The sequence below is a fragment of the Ciconia boyciana genome, chromosome 6, assembly GCF_034638445.1.
Source record: "Ciconia boyciana chromosome 6, ASM3463844v1, whole genome shotgun sequence".
Lineage (NCBI taxonomy): Eukaryota > Metazoa > Chordata > Aves > Ciconiiformes > Ciconiidae > Ciconia > Ciconia boyciana.
In genome coordinates this window covers 16,885,997-16,907,237 of record NC_132939.1, presented here as the reverse complement: position 1 = coordinate 16,907,237, position 21,241 = coordinate 16,885,997, and the positions used below count along the sequence as shown (strand labels likewise).

General features: G+C 43.5%; 2 protein-coding genes across 3 annotated transcripts; both read left to right on the top strand.

Annotated features, from left to right (window-relative positions):
- The first annotated feature begins 1,197 nt into the window (after positions 1-1,197).
- On the top strand, positions 1,198-7,319 carry LOC140653392 (serum amyloid A protein-like). Of its 2 annotated transcripts, XM_072865451.1 has the most exons (4): positions 1,224-1,330; positions 6,109-6,241; positions 6,568-6,706; positions 7,150-7,319. In XM_072865451.1, the coding sequence occupies exons 1-4, from the start codon at positions 1,286-1,288 to the stop codon at positions 7,289-7,291; spliced, it is 459 nt and encodes a 152-aa protein (XP_072721552.1). In that variant the 5' UTR covers positions 1,224-1,285; the 3' UTR covers positions 7,292-7,319. The 2 variants fall into 2 exon arrangements, with proteins under 2 accessions (XP_072721555.1, XP_072721552.1); XM_072865454.1 differs by lacking the exon at positions 6,109-6,241 and having other exon boundaries at positions 1,198-1,330.
- A 399-nt stretch (positions 7,320-7,718) lies between these two features.
- Positions 7,719-20,276, top strand: SAAL1 (serum amyloid A like 1). The gene is made up of 12 exons (XM_072865450.1): positions 7,719-7,890; positions 8,148-8,261; positions 9,599-9,682; positions 12,345-12,424; positions 13,937-13,996; positions 14,253-14,368; positions 15,479-15,662; positions 15,933-16,015; positions 16,160-16,348; positions 17,140-17,336; positions 17,874-17,966; positions 18,543-20,276. Exons 1-12 carry the CDS (start codon positions 7,777-7,779, stop codon positions 18,633-18,635), a joined length of 1,407 nt encoding a protein of 468 aa, XP_072721551.1. The 5' UTR covers positions 7,719-7,776; the 3' UTR covers positions 18,636-20,276.
- Positions 20,277-21,241: the final 965 nt, after the last annotated feature.

Sequence of the window (21,241 nt, the reverse complement as noted above, 5' to 3'; positions counted from 1 at the left end):
ATCGGTAATCAAGGCAGAAAAAGCAGCAGTCGTCTGTCTTGAAGGATTTGAGAGTTATTTTACAGTAAGATTGTGTACAATGGAAAGAGTCCAAAAGACACCTTTATGATACACAAGAATAAAGAATTGGCGCTGATGAGGATCAGTTAAGGGTGAGGATGAAAAACACAACATCCTACGAAAACATTCCTTAGCATCAGAGAATCGTTTAGGTTGGAAAAGACCTTTCAGATCATCAAGCCCAACCGTTAACCTAGCACTGCCAAGCCCACCACTAAGCCACATCCCTAAGCACCACATCTACATGGCTTGTAAATACCTCCAGGGATGGTGACTCAACTGCTTTCCTGGACAGCCTGTTCCAATGCTTGATAACCCTTTCAGTGAAGAAATTTTTCCTAATATCCAATCTAAACCTCCCCTGGTGCAACTTGAGGTCGTTTCCTCTCATCCTATCACTTGTTACCTGGGAGAAGAGACTGACACCCACCTCGCTACAACCTCCTTTCAAGTAGTTGTAGAGAGCGATAAGGTCTCCCCTCAGACTCCTTTTCTCCAGGCTAAACAACCCCAGTTCCCTCAGCTGCTCCTCATAGGACCTTCACCAGCTTTGTTGCCCTTCCTTGGACACGCTCCAGCACCTCCATGTCCTCCTTGTAGTGAGGGGCCCAAAACTGAACACCATATTCGAGGTGCGGCCTCACCAGGGCCGAGTACAGGGGCAAGATCACTGCCCTAGTCCTGCTGGCCACACTATTCCTGATACAAGCCAGGATGCTATTGGCCTTCTTGGCCACCTGGGCACACTGCTGGCTCATATTCAGCCACCTGTCAACCAACACCCCCAGGTCCTTTTCCACCAGGCAGCTTTCCAGACGCTCTTCCCCAAGCCTGTACCATTGCATGAGGTTGTTGTGACCCAAGTGCAGGACCTGTCACTTAACCTTGCTGAACCTCATACAACTGGCCTCAGCCCACCGATCCAGCCTGTCCAGATGCCTCTGCAGAGCCTTCCTACCTGCCAGCAGATCAACACTCCCACCCTGTTTGGTGTCATCTGCAAACTTACTGAGGGTGCACTCGATCCCTTCGTCCAGATCATTGATAAAGATATTAAACAGAACTGGCCCCAAAACTCAGCCCTGGGCAACACCACTTGTGACCAGCCACCAACTGGATTTATCTCCATTCACCACCACTCTTTGGGCCTGGCCATCCAGCCAGTTTTTTTACCCAGCGAAGAGTGCACCTGTCCAAGCCATGAGCAGCCAGTTTCTCCAGCAGAATGCTGGGGGAAACAGTGTCTGTCAAAGGCTTTACTAAAGTCCAGGTAAACTTTGGTAATTCCACAATGAATTTTGACATTTTGGAAAGTGAGAGGACTGCATATCTTATTTTAATAATCCTTTTAAAAGCTGAAGGTTTAGATAAGTATTTTTAGATGGATGCTGTCAAGAAATAAGTCTTTTTAAATATCTACTAGAATATGAAGATTCATAAAATCACTTGGATTTTATTTCTCATTTACAGAACTATGCTTTGTACCAGCACTCCTTCTGCACTTAATATATCTTTGAACAAGTTTCTTTTTAGGCTTCTAGTTTTGGCCTTCTTCACTGTCAGACTTTCACATTTTTAGCAGAAGGAAAAAGCATCTGGTCAATAGTTGATTTTCACAAATGTCATTTAAACAAAAAATTAATGCATGCATTGGAATTAAATTTTAGTAAAATCCATAATTTTGTCATGAAAAGACTTGAAAATATTTCTTTATAAAGCATCTTTTTATGTAGTCTTGCAGCATTTGTAGCGCTGTAAAATAATGCTTTTATTTTCATCAAAATAGAACTTAGTAATACAACTTTCAGAGTTTTGAGAGGTGCAGTCTATTTCACCTCAATTGCAAGAAAGACTTTATCGTGGAGGGTTGGTTACTTCACTAGAGGAAATGAAGTTACAGGGAGACAATTAGTTGCAGGCTTTCATCTATTAAGTGTTGCTTGTGGAAAAGCCAATACAGAACTACTTCTAAAAAAGAAAACTTTAAATCTTTTGGGGCTTAGATTTTGACATTGGAAACAGCACAGATCCTTCTATCAGGAACACCCCATGCTCTTACAGTAAGACTTGGAATAGATGCCAGGCACCTGCAGTGTGTGGTGAGGTTACACAAATCAGATGGTGTTGGTGCCTGTTCTCTTCCCTGCCAAATGAGTATGCTGCTACCTCAGTGGCTGTTGGGCTTAACTAACTCCGTTTCATACAGTGTGTGAATGTAGGACAGCTTTAGCTGAGTACTCGTGTTGCCCTCCTTAAAGTTGGCTGGCTTTCCAAGAATGTACCTGGCTTATATCTGTATGTAATGGTTCTACTTTATTTGCCCTGTGTATTTTGTGTACACAGCAGTCTCTTTCTGACTTGTGTGGGGGTTTTGTACACTTGGTTAACTTTGAGTGAGGGCTGGGGCTTTTTTTTTTTTTTTTTTTTTTTTTTTTCAATAAATCATAACTTTCAATTCAGAGCTCTTTTTTTTTAATTTTGTGTCAGAACGGTCATATAGTTAACATACTGGGAAGCATTTGTTCAAATTTGGTGTCTAAAGTGAGCTTGTGTTGATGATTTCAACTAACTTGGCTGTCAATAAAGAGTTAGATTTTACTCTCTGAAGAAGAGTTGGAAAATCACCGTTTCTGATTCTTGATACACATGTTTTCAGCTCATATGGGTAAGGTGAAGGGACTGTGAAATGAAATGGTCTTCTGTTTAGAAGTTAGAGTTGTACAGAGCAATGCCTCATCCTAAAGCTACAGCCCCTGCCAGCTCTTGTCAGCCAGCTAAGCATACACCACTGAGAGTTTAAGCCAGCCTGTGCTGGAGCAGATGAGCTGCAGCTCCTCTCTGGTTTTGGTGATGGACTGTTGGTGGAGGGGACCCTTGAAAAGCAGAGATAAATAAAGGGGGCTTTGCCTGGAGCAATTTTAGATAGAAGCTGTGTTGGTTTTGTTGTTTGGTCGCCCCCCCCCCCAAAAATATCTAAAAGCCTCATCCCTGCCTCAAAACATTATTCCACTGTTAGAATCATCATCAAAACCTATGGGGAAATAAATTTTATTTAAGATTAACATCTGCATATGCAATCTGGTTCTTGAAGAGGGACCAAGTTTGCAGTCATTCTACACATCTATAAGCCTGAGGCCAGTGCTAGTAAATATTCTACACAGCAGCATGGCAAAACTCCTGAAGTGAATTATTGCCTGTGTAAACTTCGATAAGGTCCTATTACTTCCCAGAATAAGGAATAACTGCATCTATTATTGTGCCTGAGCTGGGAATTCACCTTGTCCCCTTTCTCAATCTGAGACTTAACTTAGATTGCAAAATGCCCATGTTGCGGAATGTTTACAGAATGTAGCTTGCATTTGTAGATATTTAGAATTAAAGGGCAACCAGTTTGAGGTTGCTTTTTATCTTAGTTATATCAGAATGTACATACCCAACAAATGTCTCCCAGGGGCCCCTATATGTGTTATGTTTACCCAGCGTACACATACAGCCCATGTTTTAGTGCTAGGCCAGAAAGGAATATTCCATTCAAACCCTTCTGCATGCTCAGAGGCAGCTTGCCTGTTTCTGTTGCAAAAGCAACAGTTTTGGCTGCAGCTTGTTCCTGTGGGCCAAGGGCTGTGACCCAGAAAGCAGGCCAAGAGGATACGGGAAAGCAGTGCTCAGGCTGTTACGTGCTGGAGCACAAAGCTGGTGCTTTATCTCAGTTACCGTAGGGAGCTCCAGCATTGTTGGCACTGCTGCTGCCCTCCTTGTTGGAGACAAGTCAAAGGATGCAATCTGAGATCTAAAGATCCCCTCCAGCGCCTACCTTCTTGCAATTATCCTCATATTTGTGCTCTTTGCAGAAAATTTTGGTTTGGAGAGAATGTGAAACACATCAGACCACATTGGAAGACTCAGAAATATCCTCTATGGTGCAAAAATGTCTGAGCTCTTCTAGGGAAAAGTTCCTTAAGTCAGTTTTGAAGGCAATGCTCTCTGTTCTGGGTCCCTGGGCAAAATGGCATATGCATTAGTGAGCCTGTACCCCAATTTACGGGAACAATTTTCCAGGTTTTTTTTTTTTTTTTTTTAAATCGAAACCAGAAGGGTGACAGACAGGGCTACTTGCAGCCAGCAGAGAAGGTACTTGAGCTGACGTGTACTGTAAGGGCATAAGTTATCACTAGGACATGAACAGAGTTGCAGCAAAACACAGCACTCCAGTCTCTGCAGTAACTGAGTTGTTACACTGTTAAGCATCAAGTTCATGGGCGGTGGGGGACAAAATTATGTGTCTGGCCCCCTGCTTTTTGCAAGGTTTCCTTGTCCATTGGGTTAGGGTTTAGATTCTCATCTCACATTGTTCCATTCAGAAATGCAGTGTAGTAGAGAATATGTGTCCTGCTGCTCCAGGCCTGTCTGTGGAAAATGTCTCTTCTTCCCTTAAGCTAAATTCTTGTTTGAAGTCCAGCGATGGCCAAGGAAGTTAGCTGCTGGCACTTTATTAGCTCAGTTTGTTACTGCACCTCTTTCACCTCATGCCTCTGCCCTTCAGCTCCAGCAGCTAATTGTTCAAAGTGACAGAGCTGTGAATGGGGCAACTACACATACCTCTTCTGCAGAGAATTTAAAGCAGCTCGCTCAGACTTGTTAAATGATATATGAGACTACACAATGGGGACACATTCTGCACATTCATCCTACAGTGCAACTGCACTCAAACCCAGAGCTTTCTGCAGGGGAAACAAGTGATTTTCTGTCAGTTGTTAACCAAGGGAAGCAAGCAGCAAGCAAGCTCCTAAGCAGAGCACAGTGGATACTCAAACTGTGAACCATGCCAATAGTGCCTGACAGTTAATATATTGAGCTTAAAGTCTAGCACAGTTGTGGCTGTATGGATCTGAACTTCCCCTTAGGTAAAATGTTTACTGCTGCATCAAAAACTCTCCTTAGTTTAGCCCACTTGAGCCCCACTGAGCTGCTGTTGCAGCAGGATGGCTAGAAGTCCCTCGAGAAGGATCTGTGAGAGCAAGCAAAGGCAGGATGAGCCATTCAGGCCTTCCTTATGGTGGCGTGTGAGTGCGCTATCTTAAAGCATTATCAGCAGGGACGTAGGTGTACACGGTTTGCTTTGCAATGGAGTTAAGAGCAACACTTCACGTTTTCCATTCCATCAACTCTGGGATCCATCTTGTCATCCTAGCACACATGGGAATTTCACTCAGCAGTTCCTGCAGCCGTTCTGGTAACACAGCTGACCATTCCTTGTGCACTGACAGAGACCCAACCTTGTGCTTCAACGTACAGTGCGGGTGATCAGGCACCTTCTCCTCCGAGCTCTGTCCAGCACAAGAGCTGAACAAAAGTGTCACCATTAAGCCAACTGTAACACCTCAAGTAAACAGAACCCTTCAGTCTTTGAGGCAGTTTCTCAACCTGCTTGTTATGAGGAGTAAATAGTCCCATGGGCAGCTGAAGAAGCATACTTTCACATACTTTCTAAAAAATTGTGTAACAGGAGCTATGAACCTTCAGTAAGGACAAGGGCAGGCTTACCGTAATTACTTCTGTGTTGGAAGTGGAGTGATGGTGGGAAATTCCCAGCCATGGGTATTTCCTTTCCAATTTCCTCTTTTGAGGGGTTTGAATTGCTTATAAATACCCTCTCTGAGCACACAAGACAAGCTCCATCCCCTTTGGCTTTGCCTTTCTGCAGTGGTGAGTGATACTCTGAATTTGTGAGCTATGTGCAGTATTTTTAGCTAGTATTCGGGAACAAGACTAATGCTTTAGCACGTGGGGCTTCTCTGTACTCATGATAGGAGCAGCAGAGAATGCTAAAATGCAAGTTTCTCATGTCTATCTGCCTATGTTGTGGAGTCCTTAGCTGAGCTTGTGGTCACACAGCGGGCGTCAGTCCTTGTGGGGGGAAAAGGAGGTTCCTGGGCTAGCCATCAGCACCAGGGCAGCTGCCCAGGCACAGCTATGGGTGTGAGGATGCTATGTCAGCAGTCTCTCAAAGGTGCTCCAGAACTGCTAATCTCTCTGGTTGTCTCACAGCTCCGTGTCAGGCTTGGGCTGGGAACCATGAGGCTCTGTGTCTGCCTTGTGTTGCTCTCCTTTATTCTATGTGCAAGCGCTGACATGTCACCAATACGCGAAGGTGCAAAATTTGTTTGGGATGCATTGGGAGGTAAGCTGCTGTTACCACGGGCCTTTCTCTCAGGAACCCCCTCCCTGAGCACAGGTCACTGGCAGTCAACAGACACAGTCCTTGGAGCTGGGAGGTCCACAGCTCCACATGAGGGACCCTGCTGGTTTCTGCTGCTGGAAGAAGGCCTTGATCAGCCCCCGCAGGCCCTTTCTGTGGGCACACCCCCATGCAAAGGCTGATGTGGAGAAGTGCCTCTCTGTGCTACTGCTCCTTGGGCCTTTCAGCTCCTGGCTGAAATGGTACTTAACTGTTTCTGGGATGACCCTTTAAAGTCAACATCATCTCTGTTTCTCTGCTTTCTTCAGGGGCACGTGATATGTTCAGAGCATACCAGGACATGCGTGAAGCAAATTATAAAGATTCCGACAAATATTTCCATGCTCGTGGGAATTACGATGCTGCCCAAAGAGGACCTGGTGGTGCTTGGGCAGCCAAAGTGATCAGGTAATGCAGCATATTTGGCTTGTCAACAGTGAGTTACTAGGGATCCAGGCATTCCAGTTAGAGTGAAGTCCTTTTTGACTTGTACTCAGCTTTTGACCTAGGACAGTGGAGGGGAGGGGAAGCAGTTAATGTCTGAACAGCCTGTCTATATAGGAATGGTGTCTCTCCTCCCACATGAGCGTGAGCCTTTCTTCTTGTTCTCCCAAGGAGGCAGATTCCTTACCTCTGCATTCGTGGTGATAAGGAACTCTCTTTCCTTGCTGGTTTTTTTCCTGACATAACAGTTATGGATTCCACTGTGGTTCTCAGGCAAGCGCTGAATACGTGCTTCCATCTCACTTTGAGAAGTCCAGTGGAAAAGCTAGTTTTACATGAGTGAGGAAATCAACACAAAGTGGAGTTAAATGCTGCTTGGTTCAGGTGGCCTTTTTTCTTCCTGCTAGTGACTTGCGGGAAAAATGGCAAAGCGACGTGAGTGGCAGAGGTGCAGAAGACACCCGAGCTGACCAAGAGGCGAACGAGTGGGGCAGAAACCTCGGGGATCCCAACCGCTACAGGCCTGCAGGCCTTCCCAGCAAATACTAATGCTGCCCCCCAGGCGGCCATCTCTGCTCCCCTGTTACACCTCTTCTGTGCAGCCGAATAAAGACATTCTCCTGAGAACTGCTCCCCCTCGCCGCTGGCTTTCCTTCGGGGGTGGGGATCTGAGGTCACAGCGCCGGCTTCGAGGGCAGCGGGACGCTCTCGAGGGCGGGCGCTCCCTGTGCGCGTCCCCGCGGGGCGATGTCAGGGCATCACGGGGGCCACCGGCGCTGCCAAGGGGCGGGGGTCTCCTGGCCCCTCGGCTGCCCGGGGAGTCCGGGGGCTGCTTTCCGCGGAGGGGGCGGCGGCGGCCGGGGACCCCCGCCACGGGCCCGCGCGGACGCTGGCGACGGCCTACGGTGGCCGTGGGGCTGTGGCCTCCGGCGCCCCGCCCCGACAGGGGGCGCTATGGGGCGCCGCCCGGGCGCCGCTCTGGCTGCCGCTGCCTCGTTGACGCCGGCGCGGTAGTGGCGGCGGTGCCGGCAGCCATGGACCGTAACCCGTCGCCGCCCTCCAGCGAGGCGGAGGAGGAGGGTGACGCGGTGGGGAACACGGTGTACAGCAAGCACTGGCTGTTCAGCATCCTCACCCGCCTCATCGAGGTGCGGACCGGGGGGAGCGGGGGCGCAGTGAGGGGAGAGGCCGGCGGGCCCGGTAACAGTCAGCGCCTGGCGGGTGCGGTGCGACCGTTACCGGGGTCGGGGGACACACACGACACACCGGTTTCCTAGTTGAGTGTGGGTTTTTTTAAGCTGAGTGATGCGAGAGGTCGTTGTTAGTGTTTCATAGCGTTTCTCGGCCGTAGCTCACGTACTGCCGTACCTCCGTGTGCCGCCTCCCCTCCCCTCTTTTCTCTCAGGTCATTAGCCCCGAGAAGACGGAGCCCACCGTGACCACCGAGGGAATCCAGACAGAACTGGACGAAGAGATGGAGAACGACATTTGCAAAGTGTGGGACATGTCGATGGACGAGGTAGGAGCAATGTGCGGGAGTCAGACCTCGAGGGAGGCTTGCAGCTACGGGCAGCTTCTGCTCCGTTTCTGTTGCTGAGCGTCTTCAGTCAAAATCCTTCTGGAAGTGGGAGAAGGCACAGAGTTAAACGGGCTCGGTCAGCTTTCTGTTTGCGATGGTATTACTTATTCTCTGGTTTGGCTGACAGTGAGTCATTAGGCAGGGCAGGTGTGGTGAACTGGCATCAAACAGGCTCATCATGAAGGCTGCTTTGCAAGATGAGCACTTTTACTTCATGGGCGCTCTTAGGCCCAGCGCTAGTTTGCAAAAGCAGGCCTTCTGTTGCATCCTAGCCACTGGATGCCTTGCTGCTGCTTGAGGATATAAAGTAGAGCTCTGTGTGAATGTAAAAGAAACAAGGTGGTCTGCCAGACCTTCCCCCAAGTGTCTAATGGATCCTGCGGTGCTATTGCTTACGGTCAGCTGGCATAAATGGGGCTGTATTCACACCTGTTGGTTTGCTGTATTATGTGCAGGAGTTGAACCGAAGCTTGGAGTTAGAGGACAGTACCTTAGCTGTAGCTGAAATTAATTCAGGTGTATAGCCTGTATCTTCAGCAGTTTGATTATGGAGATAATATTGATGCCATCTCTAAATAGGCACGTTTTCCTCTAGCAATTGCATCCTGCTAGTAAGCATAGTTTTCTCTGATAGATAAAAATCCTTTTAAATTTTAGCTACAGACTCACAATGGCAATCTAACATAACTTTTTGGTATTTTTCTCAACATTCTCAAATGCTGGAACAAATTCTCAAGTAAGAGATATATATATATTTAAATTATTAATATTTTATTCCCTGGCTCTTTGTTAGATATTTTAAATAAACATGGAAGATGTGTCCTTTACTCCCAAATAGAGGACTAATCTTGTGGTTTAATGTTGTAAAAGGAGGAGGAGATTTCCTCTTTTGTATGCTCTGATCAAGTGCTAATGGTAATCCCTTCCCTTGTTTCTTTTTCTATGTGTGGGTGACATCACTGTCTGAAAACATGGTATTTGCTGAATTCTGACTTAGCATCTCTGACCCTCTGTTGAGATAGAGAGCAAAATAAACTAAATGTGACTTTTTGGCTCATTGTATAGCAAATCACTGGCATCCTGAATCACCTTAGGGGCTTGCTGATCTTCTCTTATTGAAAAGCAAGGATTATTGTTATTAACTGTTGGGAAATAACTGATCTCTTGTAGTAAGTTTGACATCTCTTTGATCCGGTCCTTGTGCTCTGAAAAAAGGTCTGATTTTGCGTTTGGAAATTGTAGAAGTCCATTTACTTATCCATTCACTTTCTCCACAGGATGTCGCTTTATTTCTTCAGGAGTTCAACGCCCCTGATATATTCATGGGAGTTTTTGCCAAGTCAAAATGCCCTCGCCTTACTGTAAGTATGGACTGTCAAAAAGTTGTCCCATATTAATAGCAATAGTAGATAGCTCTGTACATGTGTTTGCACGTGTCTCCCTCCTCCTCCCGTTGCATGTTTGAATAGGTTGGGGGAATGAGGAGAAAGCACAAAATCAAATTTTAAAATGCTTTTTTGCAGTGTTTTTAATGTGGTCTAATCAGTAAGTATTTCAGTGATGCTGAAGCTGATATATGTCATTATTGATGAAGGACTCAGTTTACCAAACCTAGTTATAAGGCTTGTTATGAAAAACAGTAAAGACTGGCTGTGGTGGGTTGACCTTGGCTGGACGCCAGGTGCCCACCAAGCCTCTCTATCACTCCCCCTCCTCAACTGGACAGGGGAGAGAAAATATAATGAAAGGCTCGTGGGTTGAGATAAGGACAGGGAGATCACTCAGTAATTGCAGTCACGGACAAAACAGACTTGACTTGGGGAAATTAATTCAATTTATTACCAATCAAATCAGAGTAGGATAATGAGAAATAAATCCAAATCTTAAAACACCTTCCCCCCATCCCTCCCTTCTTTCTGGGCTCATCTTCACTCCCAAATTCTCTACCTCCTCTGCCTGAGCAGCGCAGGAGGATGGGGAATGGAGGTTGCGGTCAGTTCAACACATGTTGTCTCTGTCACTCCTTCCTCCTCAGACGGAGGACTCCTCACACTCTTCCTCTGCTCCAGGGTGGGGTCCCTCCCACAGGAGACAGTTCTCCACGAACTTCTCCAGTGTGGGTTGTTCCCACAGGCTGCAGTTCTTCACGACCTGCTCCAGTGTGGGTCCCTTCTACAGGGTGCAGTCCTTCAGGAATGGGCTGCTCCAGTGTGGGTCCCCTGTGGGGTCACAGGTCCTGCCAGAAAACCTGCTCCAGCATGGCCTCCTCTCCATGGGGCCACAGGTCCTGCCAGGAGCCTGCTCCAGCATGGGCTTCCAGCCTCCTTCGGGCATCCACCTGCTCCGGCGTGGGGCCCTCTATGGGCTGCAGGTTGATATCTGCTCCATTGTGGACCTCCATGGGCTGCAGGGGGACGGCCTGCCTCACCATGGTCTTCACCATGGGCTGCAGGGGGACGGCCTGCCTCACCATGGGCTGCAGGGGGACGGCCTGCCTCACCATGGTCTTCACCATCGGCTGCAGGGGGATGGCCTGCCTCACCATGGTCTTTCACCCTGGGCTGCAGGGGAATCTCTGCTTCAGCACCTGGAGCACTTCCTCCCCCTCCTTCTTCACTGACCTCAGTGTCTGCAGAGTTGTTTCTCTCACATATTCTCACTCCTCTCTTCCAGCTGCTGTTGTGCAGCAGTTTTTTCCCCTTCTTAAATATGTTATCACAGAGACGCTACCGCTGTCGCTGATTGGCTCGGTTTTGGCCAGTGGTAGGTCTGTCTTGGGGCTGGTTGGTGCTGGCTCTATTGGACATGGGGGAAACTTCTGGCATCTTCTCACAGAAGCTACCTCTGCAGCCCCCCTGCTACCAAAACCTTGCCATGCAAACCCAATACAACTGGCTTCTTTTTCCTCATTACTTGTTTCATGATTGTTGAACAGAAATGGTCATGAATTTGTGTAGTCAGACCTATAAAAGTAATGTTAGCGGTTAGGAACTGTTAGACACTGGTACTTAATGCTTTTTTTTTTTTTATTCCCCCTTTGTTTTGATGTCATTATTTTGCAGCTTGTATTACATAGTGCACTGGGATTTAGGATTCAAGATAGTGTTTTGAAAGGTATTCAGTGTTGATATAACTCCCCTTTCTCTGAAGTTACCAGAAGCTTTATTTCAGGAGATGAGTAGAGACACATAAGGCTTTGACATTTCACTACTTTGTCTTTTGAAAGTACAACCAAAATTTGGAAGTCAGTGCAAATTGGCTGTTGTGGCTACTTTCTTGAAATAGTGGCTGCTAGAGTGTCTGCTGTAATTTAGCAGAGGTAATAGAATGTTAATAAAAAAGAAAACCTTGAGTGGTGAGGGTTGATTTCCAACTTAAAGTTGCTGAAAGTGAGTGATTCCCAGGACATTCTGTGTTAGCACCAGTCACCCCCAGGTGTTTCGGAGCTCTCACAGTTCCGTTTATAGGAGCGTGCGTCCTTTTAATCATTGTCTAGGCATGAATATCCTAATGGGATGCACTGCTTTTGTTTTTGTTTTTGTTTTGGGGGTTTGTTTTTGTTTTGTTTTTTTATTTGCAATCAGAAAATGGGCTTTGCTGGAAGCTTGTATTAAGACCCCTTTCTTTTGGGAGGAAGTGAATATCTGTGAGGGTTGCACTTACATGGTGCTATTTTTGTTCTTAGTACTCTTTATTGCTTTAATAATAGGGATGCCAGATTAGCTTCAAAACAGTATACATAGAATATGCAAGCAAAGTTGATTTCAAGATGTATTTGCTTTTATGGAACACCTCACCACTGAAATATCTGAGTAGTACCTGTCATGAGTATATTTTAGGCTACAGGATGCTATTAGACTAGAAAAAAATCTGTATCTCTGTCGTGAAATTGGTGGGTCGTAAGAACTTGGAAATCAAACTGGAAAACATCTTTGAACCTTTCTTACTTTTGTCTATTGCTGTGGAAATAAAATTGTGAACTATGTTGCAGTTGCTTCATTACACTGTGTTTTGACTTTTCAGGAAATCTGTGTGGGAATATTAGGAAATATGGCCTGTTTCCAAGACATATGCATGTCCATTAGTAAAGATGAGAATCTCGGGTAAGTGTATAGGTGCTTTATGCATGCGTGAGTACTGCTTCTCTGAACTCAACAATCATAAAATAGATGTTATAAGAAGGAACTGAGTTTGCCTGCCATGCCTCATCTTCATTCATACCTTTTTGGCTGACCATAGTTGTGTGGGAAGTGTTCAGTGAAGAAAAAAGAGGATACAGACCACTATTTTGTTTTGGTGGTTTTGTTTTTTTTTAATCACCAGTCAAGTTCTTGAATCTTTAATTTCTAAGCTTGGCAATCTTGAAACACTGGTAATGCATGCACAGTCAGGAAGAGCTGATTTTAATCTCAGTACATGGCTGCAGCTGTGAAATTAACCCTTTTATAATTTATTTTTTAAACAAAGACAGTTTTTATTGGAGTCTAAATTGGAGAGAGATGGATTGATGGGTGAACTGTTTGGTGGATGAGGGATTGGTTGGACAGTGGCATCCAGAGGGTAGTGGTCAATGCCTCAATGTCCAGATGGAGATCAGTGACGAGTGGTGTCCCTCAGGGGCCCGTGTGGGGACTATTACTGTTTAATATCTTCATCAATGACACAGACGGTGGGATTGAGTGCACCCTCAGCAAGTTTGCAGATGACTCTAAGCTGAGTGGTGCAGTTGACACGCCTGAGGGGCGGGATGCCATTCAGAGGGAACTGGACAAGCTCAAGAAGTGAGCCCATGTGACCTTCAACAAAGCCAAGTGCAAGGTCCTGCACATGGGTCAGGGCAACCCCCGGTATCAAGACAGGCTGGGGTTTGAAGGGGGATTGAGAGCAGCCATGAGGAGAAGGACTTGGGGATACGGGTGGATGAAAAGCTAGACATGAGCCAGCAATGTGCGCTTGTAGCCCAGAAAGCCAACCATATGCTGGGCTGCATGAGAAGAAGCATGGCCAGCAGGTCAAGGGAGGTGATTCTGCCCCTCTACCCCGCTCTGGTGAGGGCCCACCTGGAGTCCTGCCTCCAGCTCTGGAGCCCTCAGCACAGGAAAGACATGGACCTTTTGGAGCGGGTCCAGAGGAGGGCCAAAAAAATGATCAGAGGGCTGGAACACCTCTCCTATGTGGAAAGGCTGAGAGAGTTGGGGTTGTTGAGCCTGGAGAAGAGAAGGCTCCAGGGAGACCTTAATGTGGCTTTTCAATACTTAAAGGGGGCTTATAAGAAAGATGAGGACAGACTTTTTAGGAGGGTCTGTTGAGATAGGACAAGGGGTAATGGTTTTAAACTGAAAGACGGTAGATTAAGACTAGATATAAGGAAGAAATGTTTTACGGTGAGGGTGGTGAAACACTGGACCACGTTGTCCAGAGAGGTGGTAGATGCCCCACCCCTGGAAACATTTAAGGTCAGGTTGGACTGGGCTCTGGGCAACCTGCTGTAGCTGAAGATGTCCCTGCTCATTGCAGGGGGGGTTGGACTAGATGACCTTTAAAGGTCCCTTCCAACCCAAACCATTCTAAGATTCTATGATTTATTAATCTAATCTTGCATTTTCTCCTTAAAGCCAAGTGTTATTGCAACGTTTGTGTGATTCAGACTCTCCAACTCTTCTGGAAACAAGCAGGTAGGACATCTCAGAAATTAATGCATCAATAGTTCTGCTATGTTCTGAGGCCTGGGAAGAAAATTGACAAGTGAGCTCACTATTTTATTATCCTCTCATCCTATCTTTTTGTCATTTCCGCATTGTTCTGGAATTGATTTGCTGTGAGCTAGATTCCTGTTTCTGTCACATTGTTCTGATTGTTTTGGATTTACACTTGTACAGCTAAAATCAATGAATTGGCTTCTGGTTTGTTAAATGGGCAATTCTTGTCTAGGTTGTTGTTAACTTGCCTCTCCCAGCCTGAGGTGGCCAATGTCTGGGTTGAGAGAATCCGTGAAAACCCTTCCGTGTATGACTGTGTTTGCTTTATCATGTCTAGCTCTACAAATGGTAAGTTGCCAAAACAAGCTGGGAATTAGTGGGTGTTTGCAGAAAAAAATAAGAACTGAAGTATGCAGTTTCAAGACAAATATTTTCAACTGGGAGTACAGAATTTATTTAAAATTAAGTAAATGTCATTAATTTAAAGGACACCAAAATAAACTTGTCCTGCCTTTGCAGCTTTATAAATATATGTAAAACCAACCAGAAAAGCACCCATAGAGGAAGAAGAAGGCTTGGGGCAGGGAATAAAAATAGGTCTAATAGAAGAAATTGTTATTTGCCACAGTAAAGGAAAGGACATAGTCCTCGTTCAGGGATATACATATGTCATTTTTGATCCTTGAAACAAGACCTCATTTGAAATATTTTTCAAATCAGATATGTATTTTCCATTTTTAAAACTACCATACTTGAGGAATGTGAACTGGAGGAATGATTCAGTTATTCTGAATGGCAGCAGAATACTGCACAGGCTTTGGGTATTCAGTCAGTGGTACACAAATCTCTCTCAGCACTAATTTAGCAAAAACTACACTAAGCACCTAATCATGGAAATATTTTGAATAGCATTTATTTTTCATGTCCAACTCAATTGTAACAGCAGTTATCATTTGTCTAGGAATCTTAATAATTTAGCTTTTTCAATTTGGTGGTGGTTTGGTTTTTTTTGTTTTTTTAATGGCAATGCTCAGAAATCCTGCTCCATCCAATTGAAATCACAGATCTACTTAAGTAAAATGCTGATTGGCAGGTGTAAGGTTAGCAGAAAACTGCATATTTAGGGACAAATCTTGGAAAGTTTTAAGTCGGAAGCAGAAGTTACGACTTTTCAGGAACCTGAAGTCTCTTTGCAGAATAAAGTTCCTGCTTTATAAATTCCACGATAAGGTAGAAGGTGTCTGTGGGCTTTCCAACAGTCCCTATTTATCAAACTCTTCACCCGATCTGTGCTACAAAAAGGAAATAAACATATCAACCATTAGTAGGTTGTGAATGAAACTAATATATTTCTGCACTGAATTTACTCTGAATACTTTTATATATTAGCATTTTGTGAGCTAATTTTTGATCTTTTTTTTTAGTCTTGTTGAAACTTACACATTCTCTCTTGTGCAGTTGAATTGCTGGTAAAAGTGGGTGAAGTGGTGGACAAACTCTTTGATCTAGATGAAGAGCTAATGTTAAATTGGATTAAAAATGGCACTTGTCGGTCTGTGGGACCATCTGTAGATGATTCCCCCGAAGAACTTCCAGATTTTAAGATTGTGCCTTGTATACTTGAAGCAGCCAAACAAGTCCGGTATGTGAGATTTCTTTTGAGTTTCATGGCTGGGGAGACTCCTTATAACCTTGTTAAGGCCTGTGTCTGAAAATCCTGATTTCAGTGGGAGCTGCATAGTGTGACAGATCACTAGAATACATTTCCCTGTACTTACCATTTGAAATGAGTCAACTAGTTAGTTACCAAAGAGAATGGCAGTGATAGTCTTCTGTGTGTCCAAAACACACAGAATATAAACTCAGTAATCAGATCCTTAATTTGTCTTCGTTTTTTGTTTGTTCTGTGTAGATCAGATAATCCAGAAGGACTTGATGTTTATATGCATATTTTGCAGCTCCTGACCACGGTGGATGAGGGTATTCAGGCTATTGGTAAGACACTTGAATTGCTACATGTGATAGGACCAAGAATGGCAGTAACTTCTAGATCATCAGATATTTAATGGGGAGAAAAATAATTTGTGTACCTAGATTAAATTTGATGGGTTGGTGGGTTCTCTTTCTTTCTTTCTCAAGTGCAGGCTCCTGATGGAGGAAAAGAGACTTGGAGTTTGCTTTATGACCTCGTTTGCCATGAACTCTGCCAGCCAGACGATCCACCGATCATTGTGCAGGAGCAGAAGACTGTATTGGCCTCTATTTTGTCTGTGCTGTCTGCTATGTTTGCTTCACAGACAGAACAAGAATATACCAAGATGAGGAAAAGCAAGTCGTGCTTTTTTCTGTTGTTTTTTTTTTTTTTTAAGTTATTTTCACAGTTGACTTTATGTGGGGTGAAAGGTGGTTAATTTATTACTGTTTACTAGAGATCAGTTCAGAACACAGAATTCAGTTACAGTAAGGCTCTTTACTGGTGACTCTAAAAATCAGGCTAGCTCAAAGTTCGGTTACTGGATCTCTCTGAAGAGTTACAGTAATAGAATCTACAGATTCTGTTCAGTCTTCTCCATTGGATAAATTAGGAAAATTGCAGAATTCATCTTTGCTAAAATATGAGGTCTCAATAGTAATTTTTTTTTTTTTTAGTAGAGGGAGATTCTGCACTTACTTAAATCCCTCTTTATTGCTTGTTAGTTTTCAATCCATTGACAAGTCTTTAAAATTAAAAGCCTATCTTGGGAATGTGAGTCAGGTCACCTGCAGCAGAAAGATGAGGTGTTGGTTTGGTTTATCTGATAGGATTCTCTGGATGCAAGTTTAACATACTAGCCTCTCTGAGTTACTACTAGAGACATTTTCCTTCTCATATTCCATACCACTGGCATATACTTTTTATAGATACAGGTTACCTTGCAGAAAAAAAATGGTTTGGGTGTTCTACTACATTTCTACTTGCTTCTTTAAAACAGTCTTTGATAAAACACAACATTGTCAGAATATACATTCCCATAGCTTTTGTATAAAATCTTGAGGTGTGTTTCAAAATTCTAATGCCTTGAAAGGATGGGGAAAAAATGTCAGTGTTAAACTTCCTTTTTCTTATTACTTTATATTAGATATGCCTCTGATTGGGAGCTTGATTCGTATCTTACAATACATGGAGGGCTGTGGGAAGAGATCTGTTGATAACTCAAAGGAGTCCGAACAACAAGAGACTGGCAGGGCCGATCTAAATGAGGAAGATTTCCATTTAAAAATTTTGAAGGATATTTGCTGTGAATTACTTTCCAATATGCTTCAAGAACTGACCAAGGTAAGAATAACCAAAATTCTAAGAGGGTTTTCTGCAGGGTAGATAAGAAAAAAGATGTTTCTATTAATATGGGCATTTTTCTGCGCAAGTGAAGTTGCATACTGGAAATTCATTAGACAATCAATCAGAAGGTGAGTAGCAACATGTGTGTTAGATGGCAGGGACACAGGTTTTCTGAGGTGTATGCCTTCAAGGCCAAGATTCTGTATGATAAATTTTCTAGGTGCATGTCACTGTTTCTTCTGAATGAAAGCCGATTTATTTAAGAAAAGGAAAAGGTATCAATATATAAACTCACCTTCTCAGCTGGACTTCTTTATTATGGGAGCATTCACATGAAGAGACTTGTGGTGTGTGAGCTTTCACATCTTTTTGTATTAGCTACGTCTGGCATTCTCTGAGAACTGCAAGTTCTGGTGGTTTTACCCAGTTTTGAGAACGAAGCGCATACTGTAGACACCGCGTGCACTGTTTTGAGTTTGTTCTTTCAACAACTGTTTGTGACATGCTGGTTGTATTTCTCATTTTATTTTTCAGGAAAATACGTTAGAAGGACTACACCAGGGACATTTAAATGAACAGACATGTTCCTGTGCATTTCAGAACCTCTTACCTCTTTATTTTGCATCGGTGAGTATATGACAAGGTCTTTAACATAGCTGAAAAAATACTACTCGGGTGGCAAGGCCTTTCAGAATCAGATGTAAAGTTAAGACAGAGTTGCTGAGACACAGGTAACATGCCATCCTAGACAGTCTTACCCCCTCTGTCTCTTCTGGCTTACTTCAGCCAGAGCTTTGCCTAGATCATCAGCTGATACAAGGGTCAAACTGCTGAAATGAATGGATGTCTGCAAATTTATGTTAGCTGAAAATTTGTCCTGCACATTTTTATAGAATAATTATTCTAAATATTTTTCATAGGGAGCTTTTCTTTGTGTACTTTTAAACAATAAAATAAGAGTTCGGGGAAGGCAATAATGTTTCAAAATTTAGACCAACTGAAATTGTGGGGTTTAGGAGGAAGGTATCTACTCTGGAGCATTTTCCGTTATTCTTTGCAGTGGCTGCTGCTGGCGGCTGTTGGTGGGAAGGCACAGGAGTAGAAAGACCCTCTATACCAAGTATAAGAATTCTGTGTTCCATGCAAGTTTTTTTGTTTGTTTTGTTTTGTTTTTTTGTGTGTGTGTTTGCAATTTACTTCCAGGTGGAGAGTTTCCTTGAAGTTCTGCGTGAGGCTGATCAGACACTTGCTGACAATCTAGAAAAACGTTTCCCAAGCCTGAAGGTTCACGCCTAAGAATGTACATGAAATATTTTCCTTCTTTGGAATGAAGATTTTTGACTGTTTAATTACAGTGTTTCAGAAATCAAGTTTTCAGTAAATGCAGGAGAACAAGGCAACCTCCTTACCAACAGGTCGCTTTTAAGAAATGTTCCAGGTAGCTCTCATTAACCTAGGGTTAATCTGGTCTGCATGGGGAAGGAAATTACTGTAAATTCAGTTCTGCATCTTCCATCCTGTTTGCTCTGGTGATGAGAGACTGTTGATTTCTAATTGCTCTTATGCAGCATAGTGTTCTTTGAATAACTCTTGATTCTGTGCTTTTCAACTTAAGTTGAAACAGCAAAATGAATGAAATGCACTGAGTATTTTTTTTAACATGATGTTGGTTTCTTCCAAGTTGCTGTTGGCAAAAGTAGGATTGATCAATAGAAAATCCCAGATGTCCTCTGCCTAAGGACCTTCAAGCACCTGATAAAAATAGAGTTAAATTACACATAGCTGTTTGGTGGGGTTGGGGGGGGGGGGCAATGTTGGGTTTTTTTGGTTTGTTGTTTTTGCGTGGGTGTTTGGTTTTTTTTGTCTCTTAGATCATATCAGTACCTTGAGCAGGTATTGTTACAGAAATGTTTCATCCTGCTCCTTTAAAATCTTCACGCTTCTTACATTGAAGCCTCTTTTACAGTGCAGCTCTGAGTTGTGGCGTATAGGTCCTGTGCAGTTTAAAGGATTTGAGAATATGGTTACCAATGGTCTATGCTGCAGCTTCCAACCATTGCAGCCAGTTACCCAGAGTGAGAGTTGTAAGGCATGTTTGGATTTAATCCATGGCATACTTGCAAACTTTCTGCTTTTTTAAAGCAGTCTATACTTCAGTTCAGGAATGTAAGATGTATCAGACAGTTCTTTCCTCATTCATGTGTCTTATGAATTATCTGTGAATGACATTAGAAATGTCATGTTAGCCTCGGTTTTTCAAGGGATCTTAAGGTGTTAGGTCACTTGCAGTAAATTCAGTCTACAGTCTTCTAAAAATCCCACTTTTAATTATATTATGTTTTAACTGCATTACATTTTTAGATTGCTTGCCTGCATGCAGTGCAGCTAACATTTTCTGTGTCTGAAAAGACAGTGTAGCAACACATCAGCTTCACTGTTTTTATAAATGAGAGTGGAAAACAATTGGTCTTTATTAGGTTTGGGATGTAAAAGAAAATGGGAACCAGAGCATAGAGAATAACTTAATACCATATACACACATTCCCTGGCTCTCCAGGTTTTTACAGACTTTAAGTATTGTGCTGGGACATGTTTTGTTTGCCCTGAGTTACCCCTACATGTGGTAAAATACAGTATGTGTATATGTATATAGCCTTTTCATCCAAACTTCCAGTTTTCAAAAATAGTACAATTTAATCGTTCCCTTGGGCTGCCAGCAGCATCTTAGTCATCAGCAGGGGGATTTAGAATTACAAATGTCTGACTTGTGTCACCAAAATAATTGCCATGGTTTCTATCAATTTTTGTATGCTATGTTTATTGGACAAAACTGGTAACTGTGAATAGGATGACAGCATTTTTCATACTACTTTGACAGTTTTTGGATATTTTCTTAAACCTACAAATTTGTAATAAAGTTTCTTTTTAAAAAAAAAACCTGTATGCTTTCCTTCATTCTAAGTGTCAATTAAATTTGTTTTCTGAGCCACTGGAAATGTCTGTTACTCTCAAGTATGTCATTTGTAAGAGGAAAATTGAACCTCTTCATAATGTCAATGTCCTGTAAAATATGTTGTCCTTTATTGGATATTAATTTTAACTCTCTCTTGCTTTTCATTTTTATGGTCTGGAAGTTAATGTCTCTCTCATCCAGTTGTTAACATTTTTCTGAGCTTAGTTTTTCCCCAGGGGTATCATAAGTATCTTTATGATAGTCCACCATAGTTAAGAATTATTTCTGGTTTGTGTCTTGAAATTTGTTGTAGTTGTTGAAGTTTTGCAGTGTTTTTTTAATGTAATGTACAAAAAAGCTGAGACAAGATCTGGTGTTTTATTTTGTTCCTCCTTCTTTTCAATACACAAGTAATCCAGTATTGGCTGTTTAATTGTTAAATGTGGTATCACTAATTACAACGAGTAGGTGAAATATATAATTTCCCTGATATAACTATTGCCTAAGTGGGATGATATCTAATGCCTGCCACATGGTAGAAAAAATGGCTGATGTCAGTAAGTGGGAAACCAACTGGGTCCCATCCTCCTGCTCTTCTGCGATAGAAGAAGCTGTAGAAACGGGTCCATCAGCCTTGCTTCAGCAGAATGATAATTCCAGTATGCTGGGAATTTTCGTCCTTGATAAATGTGGTGAAATGGAGACTGAATTCCCCCTTTGCCCCTCCAAACGGCTGCTGTTGTGCAGTCTGTGCTGCATGGGTGGGGCAGCGCTGTCTTTAGGGGCAAAAGGCTGGTGCCAAATTGAATGCAAGGTAAGTGTGGGATGTTTGGCATTCGGATGTGGAAGAAACTATTTGTGGTGGCAGGTTAATGATGTGCTTGGAAATGGTGCACATGTATTTCGTCATCTTTCCAGCAGGGATCTCCCTTAGCCTTGTGCTTCGTGA